Genomic DNA, 9,960 nt, shown 5'->3' with positions numbered 1-9,960 from the left:
CAAGCTCAGCTGAATAGCAAAAAGATGTTAGAAAAGGAGAAATTTAGGTTAACTGTTCAATATCCCTTCATTTTTTTTTGTTGTTTAATAGCCTGTTGCTAAATGCTAGAGGAAATTTCAGACTATGATGAATCAAGGAATATTTTCAAAGCTGCTGCATCAATTTATTGGTTCAGAAGCCTTATGTCTCCCCCCCCCCCTTTTTTTTTGCACAGGGAAATTTTGGTAAGCTAGTCAAAATTCATGCTAGATGGTCTAATTTTGTTTGCAGAACATTATATTACAAGAATCCTGCACATAAGTTCATGACAGATGAAGCACCACTGTACTACTTCATAAAATTAAGACATTGTTTTTGAAAGCATGCTGCTTAATACCTGGCATTTTACTTATATTGCTTCAGGAAAGAAAAAATAGGAGGCAAGATACAACAGGGAGTTTTGAGCTCCACAGTCTGAAGCTGGGCCGAATAAAGCTGTATTTAAGAAGACCTCACCCTTTCTTCAGAAACTAAAGCAAGTCCAAACATCTTTTTTTTGGCTGAATAAAGACAACTTTCTCCTGGGAGAATTCTTGGCATGATATCAAGTTGAAAGAACTCTATAAATTGTTATCAGAAATCTAGCCAGGTCGAAAGCCAGAGATTCTAAAGCCAGAGAGGAAGGTACTCCATATCTAACCTATGAAATTAGGAATGAACTAAGGTGTTGAAATATATACCTTTTTTAAAAGAAAAATTTTCCAGGCCTTTGTGGTTCTGGATATGAAAACACTTGTTCACTAGAAGCAATTCCAACCTTGCAATATAGCATGGAAGTCTAGAAGATGTATACCAAAATAAGAAATAATCTGCTTAGCAGTGGAATTCCCTAAAATTAAAACAAACAAAAACAAACACACCACGAACAGCATACAACAAATTACATCCTTAAGCTGCACAGTTAGTCAAAAGACAGTGCAAAAACACATCATCTAATATCTACATAAGATGCAAATAATATGACATCAAGTGTGTTATCGAAGTTGTGACAGAACTCAAACAGATCAATGCCCATCATCTAAATGCACAGACATCATTGTGCCACAAAGTGAAAGCATTTCCAGATCTAGCAGGCAGAGGCCTAGCATATAATAATCACCTCTTGAATTAACTATTGCAGAAACTACCACCAAAAAGTGAGCTCTGATAACTGGTTAATATCTAAAAGAGCATTAACTTACTGCAAATACCACAAAACCTTAGAACATTCCTAGGAAATCAGAGAATGGTTTGGGGCCGTTGAATAGACAGCTGTATAATCCTTCATGAATATCGTAGATTTTACTGCAACCCCTAAGCTTCCCCAGGAGACAACTTAAAAATGACAGCCTTGTGGGAAAGACTCATGAAAAACACCACTGTCATTAGCTCCCTTCAGTACTTCAAGGGAGGCAGCCTCTTCCCCTTTCATGCGGGAACACCACAATGGTGAAGCAGAGCTTGGTATCTTCATTACCATAGTTGAATACACCCAAAAAGAGAACTCCATCTTTTATTTTTGCTTTACATTTTCAAGCATCTCTCATTTGATAGCATGGAAAACTGAATGCTTAGCAAAATGATTTGTTCTTTATAACTTAATGTTTACATCAAAAAGCATTCAAATACAGAGTTTTAAATAAGCTATTATAACAACAACATTGATGTTTCTATTAAAAACTGACAAAAAGAGCTCAACCCAAAGCCATAAGTAAATAGTCCAGTATTTTGCAGTTTGCCTAGTCAAACATTTTTGGCTTAACAGAACATACACACAAATCAAAAGAAGAGAAAACGGACTTCTATTTCTAGTTCAACTGTTGACTGACTGAGAGGTCTCAAGGAAGCCTTTCAACTTCTGACAATCTCCCCACTGTAAAAGGGGATTATGCTTATTTACTTACCACATAGAGAACTCTGAGAATTAAAGAGCATAAGGTGCTGCAGAGAAAGAACTACAAGTGCTGAATACTCTACAGAAAAATAAAGAAAACTGATTATTTTAAACAAGAAGTTTATTTAAACAACAAGACGCTTTACTTGAAGGGAAAACTATCTAGGATTTTTTTCTTCTTTTTTAGAGTAATTTACCCCTACTTAGACAGAGATTGCTCTACATGTAACAGCTACGTACAAAAAAGTTATAAAATTGTCCTTGGTTTTACAATGATAAAAGAAAAACATTGAAATTATCCAATCAAACAAGGTATGCAAGGTTTTTGTTTTTAAACAGTGAGAGCAAAATAACTTACTGGAATATAAAGATAAAAGTAGAAGGAGCATGCCACTAACGGAGAAAGGGGCATTTTCACAGAACTGGTTTGTTTTCCCACCCCGTCTCCATTAAATGTTGATCAAAACATAGCATTGGCCATTTAGTTAAAAAAAATATGCAATATGTCTGTGCACATACACCAGTTACTTTATGTACAATAGAAGGAATAGGAAAAAAAAATCAGAGAGAGAAGAGAGAAAACTATACTGCAGTAGTCAGGATGTGGCTGAACCAAGTCTCATTTTTCTAATTGTGAATGTGTCGCCTGTGGGAGCACAGTTCTGGAGAGGAAAGTAGCAGGTTCTTTTTTTTTTTTATTTTTAGTAAACTCCTCCTGTTTGCTGCTGGAACACATCAATTGTATCTTCATCCTCCATTTCCAACTATAGCAGAAAAGAGAAAAAAGGCTTTCAACTCCTCTCAGATATCTACTATGGGCTGGGTAGTTCTTATATTTCCTGTCTTCATCTCTACCTTTTACACAATTTAACCAGATGGCACCACCTCCCTCCATCATCACTTTGTGCAATTAAGCTACTTCACCATAACTCAAAAGTAAAGAAATGATGTGGAAAACACCCCAGTGGGTAACTGTGGTCCTAGAATGAATTCTAGTATGCAACTTCACTGAGCATTATATGACTCCTGTGGAAAAGGTCAGACATCACAGTGTTGTAATTTTCTTGCCTACTTTGTTACTGCATCCTTTTTCTCCTATTTACTTCCACAGTTTACCTTAGAACATTGCTACAATTCCACTTTGTTGTTCAAATGTGCAAATGGCTTCAGCTGCAGCACTAAAGAAAGCAGACTATAATTAAGGCCCCTAGCCCAACCAGGCAGCAAAACAGAGTATCAGCAAGCACAAAAAATTAAAGACCATTTCAGGCACGTTATATGGTCAACGATGTAACAAACTGCCAGTGATGAAAACAATACTTTATTACTACAAGTCTCTTTTTCACAGTAAGTTTTGCAACCGATACTCCTGGGATGTTAACGTTACCTGCTGTCAAAATCTGTACCAAGATTGAAAGAGTTGCTGTAACTAGTGTATGTGAGTTGTATTTCTAAACAGTCTCAGTTTCTGCTCCAGGATATCAAACTGCTCTATGGCATTTACTGCAGCTATAAATAACTGATCCTTAGCTTCAACCTAACACGGATGGAGAGAAAAAACAGCCTGTTGTCTCAATTTTTAGTACTTTAAATAAAAAATTGTATAGATTGTGGTTGTAAGAGGCACATTCTTAGGAGCATCTGCCTAGAAAATACAGATCTTCTATAAAACTTGTAAAAACAAGCAAAAAAGTTCCTTATTTTATAAGAAGTGATTCTAAAAGCATACAAAACAGTGTCACTTGGAATGGTTGTTTAAACAGGATAGGATAGTATAGAAAAAAGCTCAGAGCCAGAGCATACCATTCGGTTGTTAGAATGACCTTTGTTTTAACCAGATTACAGACAGACAACCCAAACTCCCCACAATATTCAACAATTTTATGCCTGAAACACAGCTTCAAATTAGAAATAATGGAAAGTGACTTTCTTATTACAACATGCAAGCTTACAAACAGAACTGCTGATGATATCCTGGCAAGCTTTTATGAAACGTAAAGCTATTACTTTGGGAAAACTCAGTTCTTACCTTACCAATTCTTATCTCAAGAGTCGTTAATCAATAAAGTAACACTCATACATGGCTCACCATCTGCTGACACTGTACTTCATTTTCTTATTTTGTTATTATAGTGATACAAGCTTATTACTCAAAATACAAAAGAAACCTTAGAATCCATTTCTAATAGTTCTAAACTAGTTATTAGCCCCCCAAAATGATATATTTTTAAAAAAAATCAAGTTCTATTACTAATGTATGCGCTTACACAAATATTTCATATTAAACAGAAGCATCAACTCCTGCAGTAAACTTCAGGTATAGTTTTAAGATTTGCTTCTGTTTGTTTACCTGTGCAGGTGTGTCTGTTTCATTAATTGGCTGCCCATCAAACCGGAATCTGATTTGCCTCATTGACAACCCCTAGACAAAGAGAAGTGACATAAAGGGAAGTCAGTCTTGTGTAAAAATACTCACTGGTTCTCTCTTCAACTTGTCACTGAAATTGTACCATGATCATATTAAAAGCCACCATTCATAATTCATGATATAGTTTTCATATTCCCCTCATGCACTGACTATGAGGCATTTCACTACAAATCCTTGCAATGTGTTTTGTATTAAAAGTTGCAATGTGTCCAATTACTAAGAGAAGCAACAGTGCCCCCACTGACTGTAAGTTAAAATAAAAGGATTTCTAGTACACAAGTCCCACCCCAAAGGCCAAAACCAACAAGATTCTTATAGTAATTTTTAATATTAAATAATTCACTTAAAACTGTATGTAACACTTGGGATGAGAAATGTCAACAAGCAGTAATATTCAGTACATCTTTTTGATTTTCCCCAAAAGCAAATGTATTATCAAACACTTTTTTTTTCCTAGAAACGAAACCACCATCTATTAGTCTGGAGTAACAAGCACTAGCTAATGATAACTTTTTGAACTTAATACATATGAACAAGAAACCAATGCAACAAGTTTTTCCATACACAGCTGGAGTGAACTTTCCAAGAAGTTAAAGGGATCTTCTAATTCCAGAAATAAACTACCAAAAGAAGTGTACTACAGCATATCAAAAGTTTCTGCCACACTCAGTAGTCATTTTGCTGACCTCTTCCATCCCCCAAAATACTAGTTTTCATTCTCACTTGAGCTGACAGATTCAAAGAGATAGCTGAGGAGCAATAAACCCATGTACTAAGATAAGTTTAAAAAATTGCGTTAGTTTTCAAAGATACTTCATAGTACACTAAACTCTACAAAGCAAGAAGAATGAAGTTTGAGGATACAACCAGGAACAGAGCCAAGATCCTTCTGTGTCTACTTTCTTCCAGTTCTATCTACTCTTTCTACAAAATATCCAAACATACAGTAAGACTACTTGGTTTTGAAGTAAATCCAACGTATGGATGGTGCTGCTTTGGCACATCTGAATAGAAAAAGAAGTCCCCATTTATACCTAGACAAGAGCAAACGTTACACACAAAAGAAAACTTAGCGTAGTAATTATTTTTCTTGAGAAGTGGATTTATCAGGAGAAATGGTTTAATAAAGAATATTCCAATGAGTAAACTTTTTGCCAAGACTTCAAAGTTCACAGCAAAATGCCTTCTCCAGTGTGACTCAGATTTTGCTATGTTCACTTAGAACATCATCTTGTTCAAGAAAACCATGTGTCTAAGTGTCATGGCAGCAACACATTTTTGCACTGCAACATTTGGTTTGAGCTGTCTTCTCAGACATTGTGTTTCTTAAAATATGTATTTCTTTTTCTGAAAGTGTTTTTTTTTGCAGGTTCTTGACAACTTTATGAGTTGAATAAATGCTAGCTAAGAACATACTAAAAAGCTGTATCTTGGTGAGATTAGCATCCACAATTGAGTTTGTTCAACTGATCATCTTTTCCCACTTACAATAATCATAAATAGTCTGATAATCCAAACATATCATCTGGGGTTTATTAACTTCCATTTTAGTTCTATTAGATGTAATATATGATTTTCGCTCTTTAAAACTGTTAAGTTCTCTACTGTACGCAGCTTCCACCTCTCTAAAATTAGATCTAAAGTCCGCATCTTGCAGATTTTTAAGATAGGGTATGCCTCATTTGGAACATGAACAAAAAATCTAACTTTTAGAGACAGTCAGTACAAATGATTTCAAACAAAGTTTGAGTATTAAACACCTTTGAAACAAAATTTAAAGAGTCCACCTCCATAGAAATATCCTTTGGAAACCTAATTATTCAAAACCCATATCAGAAAAAAATGCCTCCCATTTAAAGGATTTTTTAAAAGTTAACACAACTTTTTTTGCAACAGAGCAGAAATTTGGATAAAAAGTCTTAAAACCTTACTTTGGTTTGCACTCAAGTGACTGAAGTATGAATGATATCTCCATATAACCTTCTCCAGAACTTTACAAACAATTAACCAAGCCTCAAACTCCCCAAAAGAGATATACCTGCACTATATGTTTGGCAAAAGCAATATGCAGTGACTTACATAATGTAACATGAATCAATGGCAGAGGTAGAAAAAATGAGCCCACAGCCTCAAACATTCACTAATGTATCTCCAGAACACCTATACAAAGCATATTCAGTAAGAGTTAATTTACCCTGGTTTTATTTGTATTGCTATGCTATTGCGGGCAAAGGGTAAACTGAAGAGGTTTTACCACTACGTGTATGAATTAGATTTCATTTTGCTGTGAAATAGTTACCTCAGTGTAAAGGCATTTTATACTGATTTTATTCAGTAGTATCAATGAATATCTGTTAAACGAACAAACAAACCAAAATTATCCAATCTCAAACACTTTGGGCCTGCAGAGGCTTTTTAAAAGCAGACATTCGTAAAAAAAAAAATTCCTGGACAGCAGCATAGACAAAGTTTTCCTCATCAACTGCTTCAGGAGAAAGCATTAAATAACATTATCTTTCCACAGGTATTTTCAAAACTTCTTGCAATAGCTACCTGTAAGGTAGTAGGTTGGCTGCAGTTGCCCCATGCTAGCAAAATACCTTTTTTTGTCCCTCAGAGGATCAATTTGACAACTAGGCCACAAGAGGAAAAAAAAAAAAAAAAAAAGGAAAAAAGAAAAACCTCATCATTACATGTACAAGTTCCTTCCCAAGCCTGCCATTAGACACCTTTAAACCCTGAAACACTCACTGATACCCTCTCACCTCAATACGATAATGTTAAGGTAATAATCAGAAATCCACAATCAGACCAAGAACTTACTCTGCATTATAAAAATACCTCTGATTATCATTCAACTGTCCATCCTAACTTCATACTGCAGGTTCCTATCCCATCATTTCCATATTGATATTTTTGAGCAGTAGAGTAACAGTAGCCTCCCAACAGCCTAGAGCTATAAGGCAGATTTCACAAAGACAACAATCGATCACTTATTTTACCTGTTTCCTGTCACAACTCTTATTGGTCTCTTCTGTAACAGACCCTAAGAACAATACAGTTTCTACAACGCAATTAGTTTCTGTTAAAACTTTAGCATTTTGCATATTTACATAGTTTTAAGACTTTACTGTCTTCATCCATCTCTGTGGACATCACCTCTCCCCCAGACACTGGTTCTCCTAATGTTCATACAAGAACCATACCTGTCGTTCACAATAGGCTTTCATTAGTTTACTAAGTGGTGTATGCCTCTTAATCTTAAACTGCACCACAGACCCATCTTGCCCTGCCACCTTCAGATTAATGTGGTCATTGTTTTCAGTCTTCACTCCTTCCTGTTGAGGGGGGGGAAAAGAAAAAAGCACGTTTTTAAAAGGTATGAAACAAGAAGTTAACATTTTACCAAAGTGCAACAGGTCATTAAAAAGGAGGAAATAAAGTTATTGTTGCTGTTTACCAGCTGCAAACTTTGAATTAGGAAATAAAGGCCAGTGCTTTTAATTTGAAGCAAAACAAGAAAACCAATAAAACCCTAACAATATTAGTTGCCACTGTTGAGACTGATTAACATGCAAAGTAGCAACGAACAATTACTACCCCAGTTCTACAACAAATTAAAAAAGTTATTTCTGTCAAGGGCACGAAAATATGCAATGTTATAGTTTCCTATCAAAGCGATAAAATTATTTACTTTAGCTCAAACACTGGCAAGTCTCTTTCTCACTTTATCTCAAACTTTTTCATGTTAATTACAGCGCTTCTCCAGGAAAGTTTAAGATACTTTAAAGGACTATTTTTGAAAAGGTGACAAAACCTGAAGAGAAACAAGGTTTCTCTTTCAGAAAACATTAAAAAAAATCCTAAATAAGCAGACCGATACTCTCGCTTCCATAAGAAGCCACACACAGAAATCACAGAGAACCAACTTCCAGCTTCCTCGCTCATGTTCTGATCCAGAGAGCCAAGGGAAAGGCAAAGCGAGGATCCAACACTACCCCGCTCCTCGGAAGCGCCCGCTCCGTAGGTGCCAAGAGCATTTTCGCCTGTATTTGCTTTAAAAAAGCGGCCGAGGCCAGAGAAGCGGCGGCGGCCCTGGGCGGGGAGCGGGGTCCCCGCCATGTGACAGATCCCCGCACGCCGCGGGGCCGGGCCGCAGCCCAGGCTCAGGGGGGCCGTCCGTGGCGGGGCGGCCTCAGTTTGTTATTTTCTGGAGCCTTCAAACTCCGTATAAAATGAAAAAAAATAAAATTAAAATTAAAACGCGGCAGCGCGGTGTTTGTTGGTTGCGGGGTTTAGCTGTGGTTTTGGGGTGTGTTTATTTATTTATTTTTTAACTCCTGCTGTTGGAAATTTCAGCTCCGCGCTGCTCCCCTCCGCCCCCGGGAGCCCCCCGGGAGGGCGGGGAGGGGACCCGGGCCGAGAGGGAGCACAAAAGGGGCCGGGAGAGATGCCCGCTCGCCCCGCCCGCGGCGGAAGGGCCCCGGCGCGCTCCTGCCAGCACCATATGGGAAGGGGCTGGCAAGTGCCCCGTGGAAAGGGCGGCTGCGAGCGGGGATGCTGCGCCCTCGCCACCGCCGGCCGCGCACGGGAGGCCGGATCCGGCCCCGCGAGAAGGAGGAGGAGGAGGAGGAAGGCAACGGCAGCAACCGCCTCCGGACCTGCCTCTCCCCCTGAGGAGGGCGGGAAGGGAGCCCGGATTCGCCCCCTCTTCCCCCCTTCCCCGCCGCCCTCCCCGGGGATCCTCCGCCCGCCCCGGGAGGCCGCGGCCCCGGCCCCCTCCCCCGGCGGGGCGGGAAGGCGGCCGCGGTGCGCAGGAAAATGGCGCGCAAAGCCGGCGCGGCCGAGCCGAGGCCGTTGGCTGGCCGGGCCCGCGGCCGGGGCCTGGCCTCCCGCCGCCGCCTGAGGGGAGAAGTGAGGCGGCGAGGGAGGGAGGCGGCGGGGGCGGGAGGGCGCCTGCCTCACCTTGGGCTTCTCGTCGGCCATGGCGAGTCAGCGACGTCCGGGCCACTCCGAGCGCCTCACAAAGGGGGGGAAGAAACGACCGAGCGCGGCGGAGAGAAGAGGAGAGAGAGAGAGAGAGGGGAAGGCAGGGGGGGAAAGGGAGCGCGCACGCACTGCCGCGGGGCCGCGCCTTGCCCCCTTGCGTGCGCGCGCCCGCCCCGTCCGCCGGGCTCTCCCCCGCCCCCCTCGGCGCGGCCCCGCCGCCCATTGGGCCCGGCGGCCGGGGGGGGGGCGGGGAGGGCGGGGGGAGGGAGCGCGCGCGCGCCCCGGCCGTTACATAACGCGGCGGCGGGAGGCGGAGCGTGCGCGCGCCCCGGCGGCTCCCCGCGCTGCGTGCGCGCGCCCCGCCCGCCGGGCGCAGCGGGCCCTGCCGTGCGGCGTGTATTGTCCTCCTCAAAATGGCCGCCGGGCCGCGGCGCCCCGCGCCCCTCCCCCACGGCGCCGGGGCCCGGCCGCCGCCCCACCACACGCCCCCCCCCCCCGTCCCCGTGAAGGGGCCCCCGCCGCGGGCCCGCCCGTGCCTCGCACGGGGCCCACCCCGAGCCGGGCCTGGCGGGCCTGACGCGCCCCCACGGCCCCAGCGCGTCCCCGTGGGGCCGCGGCTCGGTGGCTTCG

The 9,960-nt window shown here is 41.9% G+C and overlaps 1 protein-coding gene across 1 annotated transcript; it reads right to left on the bottom strand.

Annotated features, from left to right (window-relative positions):
* Positions 1 to 2,016: 2,016 nt before the first annotated feature.
* SUMO2 (small ubiquitin like modifier 2) lies at positions 2,017 to 9,521 on the bottom strand. Its single transcript, XM_067308119.1, has 4 exons — positions 9,307 to 9,521; positions 7,548 to 7,679; positions 4,264 to 4,335; positions 2,017 to 2,677 (listed from the first exon to the last, which is right to left on the bottom strand). The coding sequence occupies exons 1-4, from the start codon at positions 9,325 to 9,327 to the stop codon at positions 2,615 to 2,617; spliced, it is 288 nt and encodes a 95-aa protein (XP_067164220.1). The 5' UTR covers positions 9,328 to 9,521; the 3' UTR covers positions 2,017 to 2,614.
* Between the last annotated feature and the right edge of the window lie 439 nt (positions 9,522 to 9,960).

This window comes from Apteryx mantelli, chromosome 19 (assembly GCF_036417845.1).
Source record: "Apteryx mantelli isolate bAptMan1 chromosome 19, bAptMan1.hap1, whole genome shotgun sequence".
NCBI classification, from domain to species: Eukaryota; Metazoa; Chordata; class Aves; order Apterygiformes; family Apterygidae; genus Apteryx; species Apteryx mantelli.
Note: the sequence above shows the minus strand (reverse complement) of the source record. Positions and strands in the feature narration are given on the sequence as shown.

Coding starts and splice junctions, on each gene's coding strand:
- SUMO2 (XM_067308119.1), bottom strand. CDS start 9,327: ATGGCCGACGAGAAGCCCAAG. Junction 4,336..7,547: donor AAGCCTATTGTGAACGACAG/GTATGGTTCTTG, acceptor CTCTTTGTCTAG/GGGTTGTCAATGAGGCAAAT. Junction 2,678..4,263: donor AAACAGACACACCTGCACAG/GTAAACAAACAG, acceptor TTTCTGCTATAG/TTGGAAATGGAGGATGAAGA.